The sequence below is a fragment of the Anopheles marshallii genome, chromosome 2 (genome assembly GCF_943734725.1).
Source record: "Anopheles marshallii chromosome 2, idAnoMarsDA_429_01, whole genome shotgun sequence".
NCBI lineage: Eukaryota > Metazoa > Arthropoda > Insecta > Diptera > Culicidae > Anopheles > Anopheles marshallii.
In genome coordinates this window covers 57416779-57440181 of record NC_071326.1, presented here as the reverse complement: position 1 = coordinate 57440181, position 23403 = coordinate 57416779, and the positions used below count along the sequence as shown (strand labels likewise).

Here is a 23403-nt window from a genome sequence, read left to right as displayed (position 1 = left end):
GCGTTATGAATTATGATCATGCAAAACATTGGTTGTAATGGTGTGTATTGGTAGCGACATCGATCTTCACACGACAGGACCGGTCCAAAATCCCATCCGAAGCAATTCTGCGTACGTAAGACTATCCGACTACGGGTAAAGTCAAAGAAAGCCAGAAATGACAGGCTTACACCTCTTGAGGTACGATAAAGAAGATCTTACGATAAAGAAGAAGAAAAACCATTGATTGAAGGTTCAATCGTTGAATTTTTAAAATTATTTATTAATAATTTAAAACTCTTTCAAAATTGATGATAACCACCGACACCACAAATAGCGCTTCACAAGCGGGAATTATTGTTTTAATAGATTTGACATTGATCGTGGTGACGTGTTCGTGACTCGTGGTGACGTGGTGAATTTCATCAATGTACTAGTTTTCATGTTTGGCTATCAAAAGGCATGAGTTTCAGTTGGACAGAATCTGTACGGTGAATGTGTTAAGACTTTCGTTAAAACAGTTTCTTTCCCAAGGGCCGATGACCAGTAGAAAAGGAACGGGAATGGTAGACGTATGTTGATACACGATGCAACCCTCCACTCACCAACATCGTTTGCAAGACATTTAATTTTCTTGCAAAACGGTTGCTTAATTTGCCTTGGACTTCGTCGCCGTCGTGTTTACTATTTTTTTGTTGGATTTCAACAGAAAACAAAACATCCAGGAAAGACGATAGAAAAATCTTACGACACGTGCCGCCAAGCCTGTTGTTTTAATTGAAGTGATGTATGGACCCTGTTTAAGTTTCAGTGGTCGAAGGAATGTAAAGCGTTGTGGTTGTTTATTTTGTTGTTGTTTGGAATTTGAAGTTATTCGACTTAGACTGTGTTCCCTGTAAGGCAACACGAATGGCTAGCACGTTAGGTACCTCTGGTGAGAGTCAAGTCGCAGTCAATTCGAATTTAGATTGACAAAAGCTATTGGTTCCGTATATTATTGATGGTTGGATCGAGGATCAGTTTAGACTTTGGTACGAGATTGTTAAAGCAAAATAATCGTAAAGCAAAGAAGGTAACTTTATTGAGTTCGTCCAACCGACCTGCATGATGTAATGCAATGATCAATAGTGATCGCAGAGATGTGGGTACTTTCAAGGGTAGCAGTAGTGAGGTTAGTCGTGGGGTCATTGTTTTTCGATCCAGTTTTCATCCAGTGCGATCTCAAAAAAAAAGAGAACTAGCGTGAATGGATTTTGGGTTTAGCTTAACGTGCTCTAAACCATGACGAAAAGCAGAAGGAATAGGGGGAACTAACGAATGTACGATCGAAAAGAGATTTATTATTCATGAAACACAGTCCATTCGAATGGTGGCCATCCTTGGGCGCATGCTGTTACTGAAGGTGAAGGGTACTGAAGGTGGGACCTTCGCTGCATGTACCACAATTCGTAGCCCGTACTCACACGGAATCGGTGAATGCAATGGTTTGTTTAACGGAAATTGAACAACAGTACTTGAACGAGTTGAAAACCGCGCAACGGGTCGACGGTACAAAGCCAAGAGCGCCTTCAGCTCGAAAAGCGATTGGCAGTGGGCAAAGCTAAAGATTCCGACATCTAATATTAGATCTGGGCAGATGCAACATGTTTGATGAATGCTACAATTAAGCATCAAGCGAAAGCAGAAAAACTGAATGGTGCAGCATGGCGTTCAGCAAAAGTAACTCGTGTAATAATTCGATAAATATTTGTGGAATGATTATCAACAAGTAGATTGAGCGTAGAAAACTAAAACTTTAATAATCAAAAGAAGATTATGAGATTCGATTAAAGAGTATTTGGCGAAGGAAAATGAAATGCAACGTAATTCTCCCATTAAATGAACATGGAATATTACAATATAGATTCCGTTGCAAATTGTACAAAAAATTATAAACTCAATTCTTTAATAAATAATTTGCATTGTTATTAAGAAATACTAAATTAATAATTTTCGACATGTTTTGCAAGCTTGAAAATCAGAAACGATTTCACTCGCTTGAATGTTTTAAACGAAAAATGTTTGCATAACATAAATATTGGTTCTGCAATCTCATCAGATGCGCGACCTAATCCATCCGAAATTAATGATGAGGTTTGTTTTTTCCTACATCAATCAAGAAACGCAATGAAAATGGGATGATTTTCTGGTGATTGAAAAGTTGGGAACTTCACCTCCATAGTAGGTGCCTCATTCAAAAATAAGTAGATGAAAGATTTTTGAAATAAGAATGTCTACTTATACTACCGTTGGAAAAGTTGGGGTATCCAAAAGCCACACATCCGGTTGTATCCGGATCAAAAACAAGGTACGATCGTTATTCGTTCACCGGGCGTGTAGTAACGACTCCTACCAAAGATAGAAGCATAAGCGACCAACCATTTGTTATCCAACAGTAGTACAATGCTTGTCTTTCCTGCATGGCTGTAGCCAATTCCACGGACCGAGTGGTAAATTGATTTTCCATTCAAAAAAAAAACACCGAGGGAGGACGTCGTAGAAGCTAGCTTTGTAACTCGGCAAGGGTTTTTATGCGTCTACCATTCCCCATTTGGTGGCTTAGTTCGGCGATTATGGTAACTGTTTATGCGAACGGAACGAATAAACCATTTCATGGTACAGTTGGGTCTGCGCGGTAGATTCTACTGTCAAGGCAATGTTTAGTTTCTCAGTAGTTTACTGCTGTCCTTTGACGATAGTATTAGTGGAAATTTTTCATCAGACTCGAAAATCTAGAGTTAGGTAACCTTTAGAATATTTTAAAAATTATAATATTATTCTTAGTTAAATGCTAAGAAACGGGATGTATTGTTTTCGACTTTACCACTCGTTGTAACTTTTTTTCAAATTCACAACAAATGTATGTAGAACAAAGTGTTGTAGGAGGAAAAATATAATGTCATCAACATTAGAAGTGCAAAAGACATATTTAGTTTGCTGTCATGTCAAAAGTGGTTCAATGGTTGAAATTTCATTAGTTTCTTTGCCAATGGAACGGGGAATGGTCGGCTTCGATATAATGAACACAATTAAAATGAACGAAACAGTAATTGAACATAGATCGAAAATTCATCATTAAGAAATGTATGAGGTACCCACCGCTGTCGTAAAATAATCGAACAATGCTATTGCCATAGACAATTAATTTATGCCTATGAACCGGTGCGGGTGCTGAAATATTTATGAACGGTTCAGATCACTGCAAAAGTTGTAAAAGATTATCAAACGTGTTTACGTCATCAATGCATGTACGAAGTTTTGCCGAAAAATTGATTCGACTTTTTATTCACATTCATAAATATTATTTCGTTTTTATGTGGTCGTGAGCTATTTCCTATGAATACGTCTTTTTCGTGTTATTTCATGCATCGAATCAAAAGCATGACTTATATTAGTAATTCATAAATGACACCAAATTTGAGTAAAATATGTGCATTTAACACCACCGGGCACAACATGTGTAATCGGCGTGGTTTGAAAAATCGGAAGGTCTACATGAAGCAGATCTGAAAGTTCGTTAACCCAGTTTCTGCGTGTGCATTGGAGAGCGACGGATGTCAAGTGAATGTTGATTTATCACCAAAATTGCTTCCGATATAGTGAAACGAATCATGGAAGTAGACGAAGAAACTAAGCAACTAGACAGCAGACAATGCATGATAGAGTGTGTGTTTGTAAATCTTTTTCGAACAGTTCATTTTATGTCCGCTTTGGGAGCGAATAAAAGTTAAGGCGGTTCGTTAATTTTATTATTGTGTGTGCGCGTGTGTTTTATATGCCTTCGCTTTTCGTCAAGAAGAGATCATTGTACTATGTACTATGTACAATTTAACTTATTTACTGTGGAACGTGCTTAACTTTTTGAATATGAAATCTGTTCTAATAGGTTTATGAATCGAAAATTTATACCATATCGAACAATATTAATAATTGGTAATGCATTTCATTTTACAACACTATTAGCTGGTTTAAAAAGAATATAACGTAGTAACGTTAATAACGTATAATAACGTTATTATCGTTCAACAGATCATCCAGTGTGTAAAAGTGCAAATGATTAAAAATAATTCATTATCGTAGTGCAAGTAGTGAACGGTTTGATACGGTGAAGGCACACGAAGCCTTTAGCTGTGACTGTACTGTGTAAATAATGACCGATCGCTGCCGGCCCAATGAATTGGCACCGACTTAGTGACAAACTTTCTCCGCTAAAAATGATGACAACCACGAAGAAAGTCGACTACTTGTCGACGACACCAACATCGACTACGACGCCCTCGTCCACCAGCCAACCGGACAGTCTGGATCTAGACTACGATATGTGGCAGGGTCAGTTTGAGTTCGTTGGTCCCACCGTTGTTGTGCCAATCAACGCTGTGAACGGTAGCAGCAGCAGCATCATCGGTACCACGTCGCTCGACAAGCAGTCGCGGACGTCCTCATCTAGTCTAGAAGATTTACGCTTAAACGGGTACATCCCACCCGATCAGCCGGTGCTGATCGACGAGGAAACGTTCCTCAGCCTGCATCCAAATGACTTCCCTTCGTCCGGACCTCAGTCGGGATTTTTCCTGGACGATTACGGTAACCCAAACCAAAATGGAAATGCGCACGAGACGTACCAGCTGAACAACAATAGCATTACAGCGAATGGTAATGTGAGTGGCGGCATACTCAATATCAAAATGCTCAACAACAAAACGAACAACCTCATCAGCTCAAGTACGATCGAGGAGAAGAACGCCAAAAACAACCTAATCAACAATAATCTAAAGCTGATCAATGACAATCCGGAGCTGGGCAATAAGTACATTTTAAAATCGAGCAACAGTAGCAGTAAAATGAGCGATCTAATTAAGACCGACTTATGTGATAATTTAAACGAACAAGTAAGTAGCATTATCCAACAGCAACATCAGGGCCTAGGTTTGAATATTTGTGAAGGAGAAAGGAAAAACAAAACTATACGACCAAAGTAAAATTGTTGTGATATTTTTGGCAAGCATGTCCGTCGAATACACCGTCCGTTGGACGTCCTGCAATTATTACTGTTGCGAATATTTTTAAAATTGCTATTCTCAGAAATTAGGTAAAGGTCCACAACCTTAGGTAGTTGTATCTATGGGTTTGCGTAGATCCATCGGAGAATGATTCATCATATTTTATATATTTAAAAGTATTGTTGTATTCGTTCAATTTGCTGCGCACTATTAACGATATTTGTTTTTTTTTTTTATATAACATTACAGCTGGAAATACTACAACGGCAAGTCACCAACCTGGCAGATACCCAGAGCAATGTCGACGACCGTACGAGTAGAACCAAAACGGAATATGCCGTTCTTCAGGCTCGTTATCACATGCTGGAAGAACAGTTGAGAGAGGTAAGATATAACATTGGTGTGCAATTGGATTATTTCATAAAAGATTGTTATCTAAACATCAACGCAAGAGATATTTTATAATTGACGTCTTATATAATTAGGATCATAGATGCATAATGTACCTTTTTAGAGAAAAATCCTACTTTCAAATGTTCAAGCATATTGTTCCGGTTACCTTTTCTTTAAAAACAAAGGTGTGTAAAAGGAGAAATGTTGTTTACACAATACTTCGATGATTGCTTAATTGGAAATGTTTGGCAGCGATATGCTATTTTAATTAAAATTCAAAGAAAATGTAAACGAACATAAAATAATGTATGTGTTAGAGGAAATGACGTAGAGCTCGTAGATGCACGTAGAGCAACCACCACACACGAAATAAAGAAGTGGTCGTAATGGTAGAAAATGGTTAACCTGCCCATCAGGGAAAATTAAATAAAGGTATAGATTAGCAATTCACCGTCTCAAACCTTCACGCTGATGGTGGCATGGTCGATGGACGATACTATCGCTGTTAGGCTTACTAATAATAAAAGATCGTTAAAGAAAAGGGGCATAATGAAATTGAATATTCATATTCAGTTGTGTGAGATTTACTTGTCGTATGCAATGCGCGATAGCACAATATACTTGGGTTGTGGTTACGTGTATTATGGCAGTAATTTGTGTTCATGTTGCTAAAGTTCATTGACATAGGATAATATGTTTTTTTTTTACATTAAACATTGCTTCATACTACCCAGTTGTAACAACATACATTGAATGAGAGTCAAATTTTGATGATTTTTTATTTCCATTATGTTTCTTTTTTGTTGTTGTTGAAATTGTTCTGGTGAATGGAATGGTGACGAGAACCACTCACTACAACGCATTTGTGCATTTGATTCGTTTGCGCTTTTGTCGCATGAATGATCATGCCGATCGGGCGGAAGCGGATGGCCCCACCCAAGGGTGCTTCCACTCATCCGGTGGTGGCATTGGCCATTAGCAATCGCATTGTAAAACTGTTTTCATTTATAAACCGTTCATTCGTTATTGCAGACTGAGTTACGAGCGGAAGAACGATTGGCCGAAGAACAAAAGCGTCACCGGGAGCTATTGGCCCGTGTCGAGCGAGAGGCAAAGCTGCAGAATGAAAACTGCCAGATCCGGATACGTACAATGGAGATGGAAGTAACCGGGTTGCGCGAGGAGATACAGCGATTACGTTTGCAAAGTGACAAACAGGCGGCCGATCTGCATGCGACCGAAGAGAAGCTGGAGAAAGCCCGCGACTCGCTGATGATCTCCCAGCAAGATCTCGTTGAGGCGAGAGCGGAAGAAAAGAAGTAAGTGTGTTAGCAACTGATAAACAGCCAAGGTTGTTTTGGTGTTGTGAGTATAGAATAACTTTATTTTTTCACTTCACTTCGTAGACATCGAGCAGATAAGCAGGCGGCCGAGGAACTGATGGTAGAGCTGGGCAAAGAGTGTGAACGGCTTCGTACTGAACGTGGGCCCGCGCTGCCCACGACTTCGCCAGAGTCTCTTAGACTGGAGGAACTGCATCAGGAAATGGACGAATTGCGCCAGAAAAATAAGTCACTGGAAGAAGCGAACGAAGAACTTCAGGCTATGATGCTGACGCGCAGTATCGAAGAAGGGCGAAATCTTCTGAACGGCACATCGAATAGTTTGGCCCAAGAGCTAGAAGCCATGAGCCAGAATCAGGTAATTATTCATTCCGCGCCATCATACGTTCAAGTCGTATTGTCGTACAGGAAAGAAAAAGTTTGCTTTTCTACGTCAAGGATGGTTAGGGTATCTTGTTTTTGTTACCTTATGTTCAATCACATTACATCTCGACCCTTATCACTAGAGCTTAAATTAGTTTAGATATCACTGCATCATGGTTGGGTAGGGGTTTCGTCGAGCCCGTTATCCTACTTGGCCCGAAACCGAATAACCGTTTGTTTTACGTCGCCGGTCCTCACCGTTTACTTGTTTGTTGAATTCCATTTTGTCACGCTTCTGTATCTTCTTCTTTTTGCCCCTTCACAGGATACCGTTGATTCAACCACTTTAGCGTCATTAACACAGGTTAGTTTGACGGTAAAAATGGCGTACTTTTTCTTTTTTTTCTTGTTCACCTGCTCCCTATAAATTTTCGCAATCTATGGGAATCTTTAATTCGTGTTTATCAAATCGGCACCTCGTTTCCTTGTCTCTATCTTATCGGATTGTTTCATTTTCTATTCACTAACATTGGTTTTGCGTGTGGATGTGGTATTACTGTATGCAGACATGTCATTCTTTCGATTCATTAATAACATTCAATGATGTTCTGGAATAGCGTTGGTCATTAAAAGTGAAATATGTTGATTTTGTTCGCGTTTTTCATACTACAACAGTATTAACGCATTAACGTTCAAGATTATGATATTCGGTGGATAGAAAGATATTGTATGAGTTGAATTAATTAATTGGAAGATTGCAAATATTTAACAATAATAGCATACTTAATGGCGATGGCCACATAAACATATAGCGACATAAATGCAATGTAAATGTTATCGATAAGATTAATACAAAAATGTATAAAACTGCAAGATGTATTTAGGAGCGTATGTGGAGATGAAATAATATTAACTATTAACTTGTTTTTCGAATAGTAGTCAATTATGAGTATAATCGAAGGATTTGCTTTTTCTTATATTGAGTTAATGTAAATATAGTGATTGATCTCAATGACAGTAATCATTTTGATCTAATGTACTAAAAGGCAAAATGTAGTAATGTTTGATATTTTTTTACTATATCAACTGTGTAATTAATAACCGTTCACACTATTGGCATAAGTGGTGAAACTATAACAATAGCAACACTACATGAACTATTATCGAACTGACGCTCTTCCCATTGCTGTCTATTGGTTTTCAATGTTATCTGGTTGCAAACTAATCTGTGTTAAGTGTGCTCCAAATTCGTTCTTTTACGTTTTATGCTGGTGTTGGTTCTAAATCGGTCTCACCATAAGGCTGTATATAAGCTTACTCATTTGGTAATGACAATGCGTTTTTGTACTTCTTTACAGCTGCAGGTGGCATTTCAGGAAAAGGAAGATGAAAACCGACGACTGAAGCATTACATCGACACGATGCTGTTAAACGTGGTGGAAAACTATCCGCAGTTGCTAGAAGTGAAAGCCGCTTGAACTGGATTTATGATGGTTCTGTTGAGTAGTTGGTTCCCTTATTGTAAAGTACATTCGCTTTTTACAATCAACCGAACGCATTACGTCACATATACACACAGTGTAGAACATGAGCGTTTGTCAAAAGGCACAGAGGAGGTAGAAGTCAGGGTAGAGAGAACGATCAAGTTTAGTAACGTCGAGGGAGGAAAAAAAATTGAGCAATATAATGTTTTTATACAACTGACTACATTTAGAAATTACACACATACACACACAAATTGATCGCCGTAGCTTGTTAGTTTATAATTTCTTAGGCATTGCTAAACTAACGAAAGGAAGGAGTACATAATTCTTTAGTTCGAATGTAAAGAAATAATCGCAGTTTATTTATCATAAAAAAAATGTTGTATCACGATAACACTACTGGTACACATTGGTATTATTCGACAAAAAGTACGTCCCTCCATTATGGTTGCTCCATTAGTATATGAGTAACGGGTAGTAGTCTCCAAGTCCCTAGTATAAAGTTGCGCATCATAAATCGCCTTGCATTAATCTGAGCAGCTTTGTATTAAGCACTAATCAGAATCGTGATAATTCAACGGTAGCCTTCGAATACAAATTATATTTCGGATCCTTTTCATGTTGGTGATGATTGATGAGTGTTGTAAACTATTGTTATACGTACAGCAGGGTGGGTCGTAAACGAGTGGCCAAGAAGAATGGTTAAAAGATTTGAAAGAAGCTATGCTTAAATCAGTTGAATGTTGGCTAATTATCAGAAAGCCGTGTAAAGCCGTGTTTTTAATTAATCCTACAAAATGTTGGTTCAGCTATGCAAAGTGTCTCGGTTGCGTTTATGTTACGACAGCTCGTTTACAGTTACAGTGAAAAAGGATTCATGGATAGAAAGGCTCGAAAAAAGTATGACAGTTTTTGATAAAATTATTTTAAGTAGTATCCCAATAACTGTGCGTTGATGTACACATATTATAGATAACAACCGCGTTAGAAAAGAAAAAGTTCAGTTGAAACACACATTATCAACACATATTTGGAAGGTACTATTTACAGAGAATAACTAATGGCGACTATTTCGTGAGTAGGTTGTTGTTATTGCGATGCAAAAGTTGCTCCGCGGTGTGATTTGTGAAGTAAATTTTATCATTCGTGACGGTTGGAGTGTAGAATGATAGGAAGCAAAGAGAAAGAGAAGAAGGGAAAAGTTGGCATATCCACAGAGCAATTGCTAAAGTTAAGACAAATGACTGGTAAGAAAGTTGAAAAAGCGTTTTCGAAACGATGTGTGCAAGACATTAGGGGGCGATCTACAAGCACTCTTTTTTAAAAGCATGGATGCCAAAATAGCGTTCTACTGAAACAAAACCCAACTGTATTATTAAACGGAAACAGAAATAAAAATACTTACAACATACATGGAAACAAATGATTCGCTATGAGTTTGAACGCCTCCACTGTATTCAGTGGCGGATCTAACGGTAGGCGGAGCAGTTAATAGGCAAAACTGTATGAGTTGTGTCATAAACGGGAACGAAAAGCGTCGCTTTAACCCTCTCCGAATGCTAGAGGGGCCCCAAAGGGGGCATTCAGAAGAGGCCTCTGGAGAAAGAAGCATAAAACCCTCCCCGGTCAACAGTTATTAAATATGTTCAGGAACACCCAGGCCTTAGTGAGACAGTTCTGGAGTCCCATCCAACCACGCTTTTTGCTTCTTCTCATTTGAGGGGCCTCGAAGCTACACCGCCACCCAACCTTCCCCTCCCGGTCAGTAATTTCATTTCAATTTCATCATTACCACCCCCAAGTTATTTCTTCTATTTGCGTACGAACACCCACCCCCCCCAACCAACAAATGTTTTTTTTTTTTTTTTTTTTATTGGAGCCCGGGACCCGGGCGCACCACTGACTGTATTGAGAATGCTACCACGTTACTGTGACATTCACATTAGAAGATGATTCGTTTCAAGGTGTGTTTCTGTGTGTGCTTTTGATAAAAATTGAGTGTCAGCTAATTGATCAATTGATAATGATGATGTTACCGTTACTCAAACAACCGGTATGATATGTTACCAAATGTTTTGTCGATGTAAATCGGTCACGCTTATCATGTGATGTTTTAGTTGGAATGCAAATGTCGATAATATTTTATGATTTGATGACATCGTTATATATGAAAGCTTTTATCATTAGCGAATTGTCTACCGTCAGAATGGGACGCTCGGTAAGAGTGCTCCTGCGTGCGACGTTACTCTGCATTTATATAGGTAATGAAGTATAGAGGTAACAAAACGCCGTTTTTTTTAAATCTACTTTGCTTACAGCATCTTTGGAAGCTCATCGCTACGAAAGGATGGCTTCGGGAACGGACGTCGAACAGTGGGAAGTGCCGTATCAAGTTTCTTTTAGGTTGATTGAAGCGGATCGTCATTTAGGTAGTGGTGCCATCCTTAACGTTCGATATATCATAACGCAAGCCTCGTTCATATGGAAACTCCTCCGTACCTATCCGGAGCAATCGCTATCCGCATTGGCGCGGATTCGTTTAGGACAAGTGGAACTTAAGTCTAAAGCGGATGATCAATTCCGTTCCATCTATTCGTACACATATCACCCTTCTTTCGATTTCGAAGCTGCTCGTAACGATATAGCCCTGGTGCGCACAGTCGAGTATATAGAATTTAATAGATTCGTACAGCCAATTGAACTTCGGAAAGGTTCCATTCCGGAAGGCAGTGCAGTGATGTACACGGATTGGGGTGCAGAAAGGGTAACAAATGCGTTACACAACGTAGCGACATTTAAATTCTCTTAAATACACTTTATAATTTATTTATTATTATTATTTTAGGATACTGCTACCCAGGATGACTACAAGGAAAAGCTTCAAAAAGTAGACGCTCGTGCAATATCGAATGATCAATGCAAAGAGCTACTAAGTCCTTGGGATTTACAGGATTTGGTGTACGACACCCGGGTGTGCATCTACACGAACGGAACGGGAAGCATCTGCACGGTGTTGTAGAACCACTATGTGCTTGCAACAAACAATAGTAAAATAATTTCTTTTTTCAATCCTTTCATTATCAGGGTAATGTCGGAGGCCCACTTGTGATTATGGAGGTTGGACAACCACAGCTCGTAGGGGTTATGTCTTACGTGTACAGAGCATGTAACTCTTACGCTCCCGGAGGATTCGAACGGCTTTGGAATCACTACGAATGGGTCACTAAAACGGTTACCATTGACTACAGTTATGTGAATTTCGGTGAAATGTGTCGAGTAGCAAGGAACGTAGCAGCCCAACTATTGTTTCAGAACAAAGAAACTGTGCGACAGCGAAGAGCCTTGAAAAATTCCCAGTCTGAAAATGACACGAAGCTGTAGTTTAGAAAGATATATTTGCTGTAGAATGGGTATATGTATATTTCTAATACACTCTTGTATATTGAATATACACAGAAGCATATTTCTAATACACTCTTACGATGGAACGACGTTTGTGGCGCTACGCTCTTGTCCCTCGTCCGATTGTAGCTGTGGAAAAAGAGCGTCAAAGTTCAGTAAAGCCAAATTATGATCAATTTCTCGATGTCTTCTTTGGTTGTCCGTCAACTCCAAATCGTTGCACTGCTCTACTTGATTACGTTCGAGGAAAAGCTTCATTTGGTGATCAACGTCACTATCAAAAAAATGTTCCAACTTCAGACCCGTGCAACGGTTTTGCATTTCGGCAAAATTAGCCTCCAGTTTCAAATCGTCAGCCACGGAATCCGTATTGGTTGTGAGCAGGTCACCAATTTCCTGTGACTTATCACCGATCTTGCATAGACTGCAACGTGTCTGAAGCAGCTTCCGTCTAGCAGCCTGAAGCTCCAACCGTTCCTTGCTAAACTCGATTTTTTCCTTTGCTAGGCGATCTTCCCGCTCGGACACTTCGCGAAACTGTCGCTGTATCAATTCTATCTTCAGCTGTATGTTTTGCTCCGACTTGCGAAGACTACGGTATACCGTTTCTGCATGTCGCTCCCTTTGTGAAGCTCTATCGATGGCGGCTTCTAGTTCGTCTTTGGCTTCACGTAGTTTGCTTTCGCGTGTCTGAATCTCACGGCGTTTCGTTTCGAGCTGACGCTGTAGGTTGAGATAACGTTCTTTCTCTGTGTCGGCGTGGCGAGCTGCTTCCTCAGCCACCTTCAGGGCGGCTTCCACTTCAGCACGGGATGTACCGGAACCAAATGCAGAACCTGTGCCGGGTGTCAGTTGGGCCATGGTTTCTAACTTGGCTTTCTCCTGCAACAGTATTTGCCGTTCTTGTGTCACTTTATCCATCAGGCGAGCGTGATCTTCTAGCTGTGTTTGCTTAAGTTCCGCGATTCGACTTTCCTCGCGTTCGTGTCGATCGCGAAAGAACTGCTTTTCTTTGTCCATAATTTGCTTTTCTGCTTCCAACTTGATACACTTTTGCTGATATTCCCATCGCTCTTCCGACGATATCTGCAAGGTTGCATTGTGATAAAAATGGGTCCATATTATTAAAAAGAAAAAAAAATCTAACCTTTGTCATCTCGGTAACTTTGCCCTCAAGCATTTCCACCAAGTTCAGCAGACGAACGTTCTCTTCAGCAGCGGCATGCCGCGTGTGCTCGAGCTGCTTTTGCTGATCTTCGAGTTGCTTTTCGCGTTGCTTCAGCAGGCGCTCTCTTTCCTTGTGTGAAAATTCTATTTGATCCTGCAGTGTATCTCTCAACTGTTGCAGATCTCCTGATGCATTCTCTAGATAGCTGGAAGCACTTTTGAGCGTGTTCAGATAGGATTGATTATCCTGCACGACTGAAAACTCAAGTATTTTTGATTCACGTATGGTAGCGATCATTTCGCGATGATCCTGTCGCAATTGTTCAAGATTTTCTTCGTATCCTTGCTTCAGTTGTTCGATCAGTTTGCGGTGCTGTTCTTCCATGGATTGCACCTTCGCTTCGTAATCTTTAACGAGCTTTTGCTGTCCTTGTTCGATGAAGCTAATTTTGGCCTGATAAAACTCTTCCAACTGCTTATTGTCGTGCTTCAGCCTTGCCTCCATGATGCGGAGACTGTCTTCCAGGAAGGTCATTTGTTTTTTGTAGCTTGTTTCGAGTATAGAAAGTTCTTGCTCATGGTTCACCGAAAGGTTGGAAATCATATCTTCCAATCGAAGCTTTTCCATTTCGAGCCGTTTTACATCGGTTTGGAGTTCTACCTTTTCGATCGGATTTTTATCTGAAGCATGTTGGGGCTCATTTTCGAAGTGTTCTTCCGTTTCTATGCTCCCCAGGAAGGGGTTAACGGGCATAGCTGGTTGGCTCATAATGAGTTGAATGTTCGCATTTATTCGTTGCTGCTGCTTCGCAAGGACATCTTCCAATGCAGTGTGACGTTGCATTTGTTTCCGAAGCAGTTCGTTAAACTGCGCTTCCTGCCTTTTGAGAATAGCGTGTTGTTTCTGCTGCATATCGACTAATGCATGTTCTTGGGAAATCATTTGACTTGCCACAGACAATTGGAACTCTTGCTGTTGCATTGTCGCAATTGCACCTTGTGCTTCCGCCTCCACAAACTGGATGGTGTTAGTGATTGTTGCAGGGTCGGGTATCAGCGGTTTGGGTTGAATAATAGGTTGGGAAAGAACAACGGTCGTTTTAGTAGGAGAAGGTAACTTATCTGGCTTTGGGAGGACGGATACTTCCGGAGAAACATCTTGCTGTTGAGGAACTGAAGCAATTGGTACCTTCGATGCTATGGAATCACGTTGCTTGGTTAGAGCAGTCATTGGGATGGGATCCATTTCCTTCACTGCTGTGTCATCGTTTAGACCTAACCAATCAGCGCCTCCTTTCTTTGGTTGCTTTGTTTCAGAACGAGGAAGTTTTTCTTCCGTGGTGGACCCAAACAGTCCCAAAGGATCGTTCAGCATAGAGACGGAAGATTTCCGGCGTCCACTTCTCTTTGGCATTGCACCGGAACTCGGTATATTATTGCTGCTAGGTGCGTAGCTTCCCGTAACTGTACTTTCGAGTGGTGGGTTGTCTGAAGTTTCCGTTGTTTGACGAGAAAAAGCTTTACCAGTATTGGGCGGTTCTTCTAGCGTCGTGGTAAGGCTTTGTCTGGGTTTGGCAATAACACTTTTTGGCGGTATTTCTTTAGTTGATGCCGTTAACGTACCACCGAGAATGTCGTCAAGAATGCTGGACTTTGATCTGGGCTTTTTAGGATCGAAACCCAGGTCTGCCAACAGGTCACTATCATCGAATGAAATTTCCTTCTTCTGTGGAGTAGCGGGTTTGTTAGATGCAGTGGAGCCAACGGGCTTATTAGCCAAGGTGTCCGGTTTCCTTCCCTGAACGCTGGTTAAGCTCGATGGTTGGTGGGTAGCCGATGTGGAAGGTTTCGTGTAATCTAATGATGCCGGTTGCACTTTTTCGGACGCTGTTCCGGTTTGTTCCACAGTTTTGGCAATCGAAGTAACCTTTGTTGGATCGGTTTTAATACCGAACAAGTCCTCCATTTTACCGGGTTTGGTAGATTGAGACGGTTTTTTTGATGTTTCATTTCCAAACAAGCTATCATTACTACCATCACTTAGCAATCCTTCCAGAGGATCATCTAGATCGAAATTCATTGTTACTATACACTGATGAGAACTGATAAAAATCGTATCAGATAAATGCTGCTATACGGCTGGTTTAGAATAACAAACAGTTTGTTGAACAACATCTGTTGCCATAGCAACGGCTTGTAGTTGGACAGCATTGTTGTGTTGGGTGCGAACACAAGATTACATAAAAAAATAATTTGCTTATTTCCACGTATTAAATATAGCCTTTTAATGCACAATAAAACGTAAATTTATAATTTTGTTCTGAACTACGTCATGTTACAAGACTACGCCATGCAACAGAACGAATTCAAATGAAAATAAAACCTCTACTGTGCAGCGAACTCATTTCACTAGGCACACACATTTTGACGTCTGTGGGACTTGCGGCGAAAAGCGAAATCAGCTGTGAAATGACATAACAACATAAAACATCAACAAAGGTTGGCTTCCGAAAAAGTGCAGATCGGTAACGGAAAATGTTATAAAACATGCAAGTGGAATAAAACTAGGGAGCAAACACTAGTACAAATATTGTGGGGCAATAGTTTCGAATTGAAATGTTGACAGACATTGTGCGCACTGCCTGTAGGTCATCAATTACAAATTCTTTTACCAAAGCTGGTCGCTCTTCGCTAAAAGGAGCACCGGTACGATGGTTCACCGGGAAAGGTGTCGATTCAGAACGAAAGTTTAGAATACGATCTACAGTGTATTATGTGGCAGCTGCTGGTGTTTTGACCGTCGGTCTAAGCTATGCAGCCGTTCCGTTGTATCGTATGTTTTGCCAAGCGTACAGCTATGGAGGCACCACAAGTCAGGGGCACGATGGTGAGAAGGTTGAGACCATGCAAAAAGTGAAGGATAGAGTGTTAAAGATAAAGTTTAATGCCGATATAGGTGCATCGATGCGGTGGAATTTCAAACCACAACAAACCGAGATTAAGGTATGATCGAAAAAAGTGGAATGATGGCTAAAATATTATTGATACAATTATCATGCTATTTTAGGTCGTTCCCGGTGAAACGGCGCTAGCATTCTATTCGGCAAAAAATCCCACCGACCATCCCGTTGTTGGAATTAGTACGTACAACGTGATTCCGTTTGAAGCCGGAGCGTATTTCAATAAAATACAGTGCTTTTGCTTCGAGGAACAGCAGCTCAATCCGCACGAGGAGGTAGACTTGCCGGTATTCTTCTATATCGATCCGGAATTTATCGAGGACCCTAAGATGGAACTCGTAGATTCAATAACGTTATCGTACACTTTCTTTGAATCGAAAGATGGTGTTAACATACAGATGCCGGTGTATGCAAAAAAAAATGGTTAAAGAATGATTCTTTAAATTTTTAAACGATAAAGGTAGGATTTTTTTTCATCCTTGAAGTGTTCATTGATGACATAGCTTTACTCGGGTGTTTTTTTTTTGTGTTTATGCCATGTCCTGCTCCTATGAACCGTACTTTCTCGCGTGTAAAACCATAATCAGTTTTCGATATAGCACAATTCTCGTTTTAGAAGGAGATGTTATCGTTGGCATAGTAAAGTATATTTGCAAAGCATTTTGGATAATAATTGAAGAGAAATTTTTGAAAATCCATATCCTTGTTGAATTCATTGTCGTATAATTGACGATAGACAGGACATTGGTGAAGGTTTTACAAATTTAATTTAGTCAAGTTGATCATGTGTGACTCTGTTCTAATCCTTATTAAACAGGCCTTTCAGAAAGTGTATCAAGTAACGGTTTATTCAAATGAGACTTAAACCGGTTTTCAAATCATAATATTTCTCAAATTTTGACTTGAACCATGGATGAAGCGGCATAAGGCCAACAAGGTTTTATTTATATTTTACAGTTGTTTGCCATTTGGGTTTTGGCTCTAACCTAAAGCTCTAACGGTTAAAGAAAAAACTAGCACAATGTAAGAGTGTATAAATAGAAATTTTTTGTTAGGATTGGATTTTATTTAATTGAACGTAGCCAGATTGTTGTTATTGTTTAATAATGACGCCAGCCACATCAAATTTAAAATAAGTAAAGAGCGGAATTAAGTAATTAAAAGGAAGAAATAGTCAATAATCGTAATAATCAATCGATTTGAAAGTTTAAAGTTTTAGGTTTTTTAAAGTGAAGTTTTAAAAAATGAAGGAAATAATGGACCTGAACACACAAAAAAGGCACGAAATGCATGAAAACCATGGCTTTGAAATACTGAAAAATATATTAGGAAAATCTGCACTTTACGTTAACCGTTCTTCGTTGTGTCTTGTCTTTTAACCATTATGATAATTGTTCTATAAAGGCAAACATTAACAAGCTGACGATTTCCAAGTAGTTACGCGTAGTTGAGCACTAGATGTTCTGCGGAGTAACTGATTGCGGATGAACTAAGAAGAATTCCCAAACTAAGAAAGTTGGGACTGAGCGATCTCGTAGCCCAATTGTCGACAATGAACGGTTCGCAAGCTCCGTGGAAAATGATCCATCCCATGCTTCTTTTTGTGATTTCATCATTGCTATGTTGATAGTTACTAATTAAATGGACGAATGGAATGAATGGAATTCGTGATGCTTCAAATGGTTGAGAATGGACAACTCGTGAAAATGCTCGATGATGATAAAAAACACATTAAGAACTTGAAAGTCCAAATGTTCGGATTGGGCAATGGAGGAATGGAATAGCGGCCGAAGAACCGCGTTTTATCCGTTACGGCATCTAACAGTTACCAGTTATAATGTATGTTTCAGGAAAACTCGTCAAAATTCGATTAAAGTGCTATAAAATTGTTGATACTGCTCTTAGTACGCTAGCAAAAATAAAAACGAAGTACCAAAACAAAAATCAAAGTAAACGAGCAACAGGAAGAAACGCACTAACGTATTGCGCAATATTTAAGGATATTGAAATTTTCAAAACGAAACTTTACACACTATTTTGTTCACATTTTGTTTTTGTACATTGAATGATTTCCCAAGCTTGGTTACCGCGAAATCAAAACTAGGGCACTAAAATGGCAACAGATGTTATAGAACAACAACGTGCTTCATTTCTCGCATTCGGGAACTGTTCAAATTAACGAAAACTTTTTGAGTTGTCCAAAAAACTTCGACCAATGCGGACAGATTGTTTTAGCAATCAAGTAATAAAAATCGCAAAAAATAATTGCGTTTTATTACGATACGATATAATACTTATATATAGTAACCTAAAATTACTGGTTTGTTATTCATTCCTAATTTACACATAGATGTTTGTTCTAGTGATTCAGCGTATCAATAATGTGAACGAATATTTTTTATTCAAAGAGCACAAGAACTCCACCCACATTTGGGTGACGCGGGCCTCTGGCAGAACGTGTTAACCACCGCCAAAGCTTAGTGCCAAAACTGTCGTAGTAGATGGTCGCTGTTGCAGTTGCGTTGCTGTGATAGCTGCGGTGGTGCCCTTTAATTAACATCTAATTAATCGCTCCACATATCAAAGCCAGAACAGGCGGTGTTTGTACTTGTGATTGCTTCGCCATGCTGTTTTGTTGTTGCTGTTAATGTTCTTTAATAAATAGTCATACACGTAATATGGGGACAAAAACACTTTAAAAACAGGCATCATATGAATGTGGAGAATGTTGGAAAAACACAAACACAACCCCCCTTCAGAGTATACTAATGCAGAGGTCGTGCGGAATCAACGGAGAGATGGTGTGTAAAATGAGGAAAGTACAAAATGTTTTTGTAATTTGTATTTTTTTCCGGTAACCATATTCGAGTATTTAATACTAAGAGCATTATGCGCTAGGGAGATGAGATTGGCACCTTGCATGTGGAAGCGTTTAGCATGCCATGGCCATAGTACAACCGTAGCACATTCGCAGCGTTCATAATATGTTGGAGGTTAATTTTTAGCGACACCTAGGAACAAGTGAAAATGTCGACAAACAAACAAAAAAGGGAAGGAAACACACATGCACACTATTTATTCCGGCACAGAATGACGAAGAGTGAAAGTGTGGAAAATTGTACTCATTTTTTATTCTGGTTTCGTGTTAATGTACTACCGGCACCAACACATCCCCGGACGATCCTTCTCATTTGCATGCGTTTCAATTTTTGTCATCGTTTATGATCGCGCTGGTTGGAAAAACGAAACCTATTTCCGTCACTGCCTGCAAGTTTGGAGCCAGACAGCAAAGCAGGGAAACAAGCTCTGCAGAGAGTTGATGGAGAAAACAACCCACCACCCAGGCGTAGCTTTTCAGCAAAAAAAAGATGTCCTTTAATGCTGGAACGAGGCACGCGGGTCCGAAAGGGTGTAACTTTCATCTACCGGCAGCAAAAGACACCCTGGTGGGCAAATTTCTACAGTACAAATTCGAAAAAATAATCACCCTTGTCGTTTTGACGGGAGAACAAAATGGCAAGTGCGCTATAGTAGTTAAAGCAAAGCGGGTTTACGTACGGCTATGGATGTGGTGTACGTTTTTATGCAGCAGGTGTCATGGTGTCGCGTAAAGAAATCCTATCACCGTGATGAGCTCAGCGATAGCAGTGATGATGGATTTTAATTTCACGCCGGTAAAGGATTTATTAAAAGGGATCAATTAAATGCCATTTTGAAGAGGGTTTGTTTTTAAATCGTCAATACTTCATGCAGAATAACATCCCGTAACAGTTGTTTTGCTTTAAGTAATAGGTGAAATCATGGGTTTTAAGGAGAATGAACAAATATTGATTCCATTGTTCTCAAATATTGATCATTGTGATATTTTTTAATTTACGATTGTGAGATATGTTTAATCCCAATCAAATTTAGTGATAAAGTTGGTATATTTGGAAAAGAGATGTTAATAAAATATATTTTAGTTTATTTCCTAAACGGAAACTTCAAAGAAACTTTCGTATTTAGGTCTACACTTGTGTGGGCCCTGAATTGGTAAAACAAATATAGGGCCCCCTTTGATTGCTTGGATTGTATAAAAATAGTTGTTGTGATATACACTTGCGAACACGGGCTACTGCCGGCACTGGACTCACAGACAGGTTTTCCGTGTTTCGTAAAAGTTTACGGCACCGGCACTGGAATGGATTGGATTTTACTCCAGATTTGAACATTTAGTAAAGCATAATTTAAAATTACAGGTGCAATGGAAATTTCAGATGGAAATTGAATAAAATCTGTTAACAAAAATTTTCGCAATAACGCCATTTTTTATATTTTAGGGAAAAACGCTGAGAGAAGTCGCTCAAACGACTATCTAACTAGCTAAGAATCTAAGGATATAAGAAGCTTGTACTTCTTATGAGGAACTAATAGTTTATGGCATAATTATGATACAATAACTATGCTGTCCATCAATCGATTGTATTCAAACATCTCTTTATTAGCGAAGCACAATGTTTGGCCTGGTGGTTTATTGGTAACTGCTTCATACGACAGGGCCGGTCTACAATCCTATCTGGATTATCCGGCTACGTGGTCAAATAAATCTAGTATACCAGAAATGACAGACACATGACCTATAAAAGAAGAATGTTAAAAAAATAAGAATGAACGTATAACATAGATCTGCAACACTAGAAGTATCCCACAAGGTAGAATTTTATTTTTTTCGACGGTTCGAATGGCGTTCAGTAAGGAGCATCCTTATGCTCTATGCAAGAACACACCAGATAATCTACATTGTCGAGTGCGAGGGTTCAACAGCTACCGTTGTCCTATATGTAGGCAGTAGTACATCAGATAATCAGATAGGGGCGGGCCAGTTTCATGATGGTAGCGGTGCCGATCTTCACACGAACGGACCGGAACAAAATCCCATCCGACCCAATCTCTCGTACACGGGACTTGACTATCCCGCTACGGATAAATATAGTCACAGAAAACCAGATATGGCTGGCCTAGACCTCTTGAGATTGTTGCGCCGATAAAGAAGAAGTACATCAGATGTATGCTAAAATTGATGCAATGATCTTTTGTTAAATGATGAGCAATCAATGTAAAAAGGAGTGTTGTTGAATATCATCTCTAGTTGTTTGAAAGGGCTCTATTTTCGGTACTGTAATGTATTTTTTGTGAAAGAAATTGTAGCTAAAGTTGTTTAAATGTGGAACTTTTTCAATACTGTTCCAGACAGCACTCAGAGGAACATACCCAAATAACGCTTAGAGGAATACGCCAATATTAATTAGCTTTGAAATGTCCAATCCCTAGACTACTCTAACAAAATTTGCATTGTTTGAAGGTTACTATTATCCAGAAATCATGCAGATCTGGCAGTGAATTTGCCTGCTAATGTGAGCTAGTAGTTTTAGTTTACTAGTAACTTGATGATACATGGGCAAAGTCAATCTACTATTTTGAAGATGGGTTGTTCGGGGCCAAACGCAAACGCCGTATTAAAAAAAAGTGAACATAATACGCCTTTTTTTGAGTTGTCTGCAATTAGTTGTTTTGCATCAGGAAAAAAAGAAAAGCGTGAAAGGGTAAGTAGTGAAAGGAGTTATCTATTACTTTTACATAATAAATTTACCTTCATTAACAGCATTGAACTCGTTACAGTATTTGGACGCTTTGCATACACCAATCGTCCAATGGATTAAGAAGCTGTGCCGTTATAAACAGAATAGATGCGGCCAACCAAAAACTAACCTTCTATCAGTAGCAATCGACGTTCATATCGTCACATTCCGCCTGTAGCTCTGTCACGTTCTTTAGATGGTATGTTCCCGAAATGCAGCAAAAAAGGGTATGAAAAAACGCTGACAACTGTGCAAAGCCATACAACTTGAATAATGATACCATTCCAATCGGTACGACTAGAGAGATGAAAGGGGATAAAGAAAACTCCTGGCGCATCGGTACGCGCATCAAGTAGAAAAAGTGTATGCGGTCTATGCAGCGGACCGAATTTCAACGACATCATAAAACGAGGCAGCAATGGGTAGCAGATTCGTGGAGATAAATTTCCACTAATGACGATCATCATGGAGTCAATAGGACAACGATTTGACGGAGCCGCAAATAGGTTTACGCGGTAACGCTAATTTTTCTTCAAGGGTGAAACGTTTATTTCAAAATCCATCTGCTATTCTCGCCTTGTGTTCCCGTTTGTTGCTCTTGTGGAATGAATGGAATGAAACGATGCGCCACGTTTATGTCAGATTAGGCGTTGGAAATTGACAGAGCTGGGAAAAATTATTAGCACGGTCCGGATGATAGAGGTACGGTAGCAGCTGAGAAAGGAAGATCAATTTATGTGTCTCAAACTTTGCGTATTTCTGTTCTTCAGTGTGAAAGGGCATCCATCTTACAGTAAATTGTCACTACGAAGGAGGTAATATAAAATTACGCTTCATATACAAATGGTGTAGTAACAGCAACTAATTGTTCGTAATTATGGAAAGACAAAAACAATGTAATATACAGGAACTTACGTGTGGAGTAAAATGCTTTTCAGTCGCTATCCAGATCTGGCTGAAAGCAGACGTGATTGTTGATCATCTAGTAAAGATAGACCGCACATAAAAACTAATCATGGTGCACAATAACCTACGGTCTCACCATCAGGGTTGTGGGCAGAGGTTGACATAAAGCCAAAAGGCCCAAAATCACTTTGGCAAACACATACACGGACGTGTCAGACGATAAGGCCTGTCGATCTGTCCGCTCAGAAAACGGTTACGCATTACTAAGTGACTATGAAGACGATATTCGGAAGTTCCAGAACAATGCCCAGAAAAAAAAGATAGAAAACACACACAAACATCAAGGTAAGTGTTTTCAGAAAAAACAGACCAATGCGACAGGTAATTCAGGCTTTTTCAATGCGGAGGAAATAATTCCAATCGTAGGAGTAGGATTATAAAGTGCATAGACTCGATAGAATAGCGGGACCAAAGGGCGGTGTTTTGATATTAATTGAGCAAAATCTTAGTCATCAGCTGTCTAAAATCTCAAACTAGCCTACAATAGAAGCCATACGAGTGAAAATATTTTACGAATAAGGAACCTTCAATTTAGTAGCAGGTTATTATCCTGATAAAAACACTAACTTTACTTTTTTTATACGGGATATCCGGAAAATCACGTCATGTAAGGAAAGCTATTTCAACTGTGGCGATTTTGATGCTCGTCACAAGCATTGGAATTGTCTTTCGAATAATTCAGCAGGAAA

General features: G+C 39.5%; 4 protein-coding genes across 4 annotated transcripts; 3 read left to right on the top strand and 1 right to left on the bottom strand.

Moving 5' to 3' along the window:
* The first annotated feature begins 4190 nt into the window (after positions 1 to 4190).
* LOC128709597 (rab11 family-interacting protein 4B-like) lies at positions 4191 to 8595 on the top strand. The gene is made up of 6 exons (XM_053804603.1): positions 4191 to 4907; positions 5268 to 5402; positions 6444 to 6730; positions 6818 to 7112; positions 7443 to 7481; positions 8476 to 8595. Exons 1-6 carry the CDS (start codon positions 4191 to 4193, stop codon positions 8593 to 8595), a joined length of 1593 nt encoding a protein of 530 aa, XP_053660578.1.
* A 2128-nt stretch (positions 8596 to 10723) lies between these two features.
* On the top strand, positions 10724 to 11982 carry LOC128718216 (chymotrypsin-2-like). Its single transcript, XM_053811883.1, has 4 exons — positions 10724 to 10862; positions 10920 to 11365; positions 11447 to 11611; positions 11686 to 11982. Exons 1-4 carry the CDS (start codon positions 10724 to 10726, stop codon positions 11980 to 11982), a joined length of 1047 nt encoding a protein of 348 aa, XP_053667858.1.
* A 96-nt stretch (positions 11983 to 12078) lies between these two features.
* On the bottom strand, positions 12079 to 15250 carry LOC128708002 (fas-binding factor 1-like). Its single transcript, XM_053802958.1, has 2 exons — positions 13151 to 15250; positions 12079 to 13089 (listed from the first exon to the last, which is right to left on the bottom strand). Exons 1-2 carry the CDS (start codon positions 15248 to 15250, stop codon positions 12079 to 12081), a joined length of 3111 nt encoding a protein of 1036 aa, XP_053658933.1.
* A 536-nt stretch (positions 15251 to 15786) lies between these two features.
* Positions 15787 to 16558, top strand: LOC128708166 (cytochrome c oxidase assembly protein COX11, mitochondrial). Its single transcript, XM_053803127.1, has 2 exons — positions 15787 to 16173; positions 16238 to 16558. Exons 1-2 carry the CDS (start codon positions 15787 to 15789, stop codon positions 16556 to 16558), a joined length of 708 nt encoding a protein of 235 aa, XP_053659102.1.
* Positions 16559 to 23403: the final 6845 nt, after the last annotated feature.

Excerpts from the sequence above, each read along its gene's own strand:
- LOC128709597 (XM_053804603.1), top strand. The coding sequence starts at position 4,191 with ATGAATTGGCACCGACTTAGTGACAAACTTTCTCCGCTAAAAATGATG. Across the intron at positions 4,908-5,267 it reads GTGATAATTTAAACGAACAA|CTGGAAATACTACAACGGCA; the intron begins GTAAGTAGCATT and ends ATAACATTACAG. Across the intron at positions 7,113-7,442 it reads AAGCCATGAGCCAGAATCAG|GATACCGTTGATTCAACCAC; the intron begins GTAATTATTCAT and ends GCCCCTTCACAG.
- LOC128718216 (XM_053811883.1), top strand. The coding sequence starts at position 10,724 with ATGCAAATGTCGATAATATTTTATGATTTGATGACATCGTTATATATG. Across the intron at positions 10,863-10,919 it reads GTTACTCTGCATTTATATAG|CATCTTTGGAAGCTCATCGC; the intron begins GTAATGAAGTAT and ends CTTTGCTTACAG. Across the intron at positions 11,366-11,446 it reads CGGATTGGGGTGCAGAAAGG|GATACTGCTACCCAGGATGA; the intron begins GTAACAAATGCG and ends TTATTATTTTAG.
- LOC128708002 (XM_053802958.1), bottom strand. The coding sequence starts at position 15,250 with ATGAATTTCGATCTAGATGATCCTCTGGAAGGATTGCTAAGTGATGGT. Across the intron at positions 13,090-13,150 it reads AAGTTACCGAGATGACAAAG|ATATCGTCGGAAGAGCGATG; the intron begins GTTAGATTTTTT and ends GCAACCTTGCAG.
- LOC128708166 (XM_053803127.1), top strand. The coding sequence starts at position 15,787 with ATGTTGACAGACATTGTGCGCACTGCCTGTAGGTCATCAATTACAAAT. Across the intron at positions 16,174-16,237 it reads CACAACAAACCGAGATTAAG|GTCGTTCCCGGTGAAACGGC; the intron begins GTATGATCGAAA and ends ATGCTATTTTAG.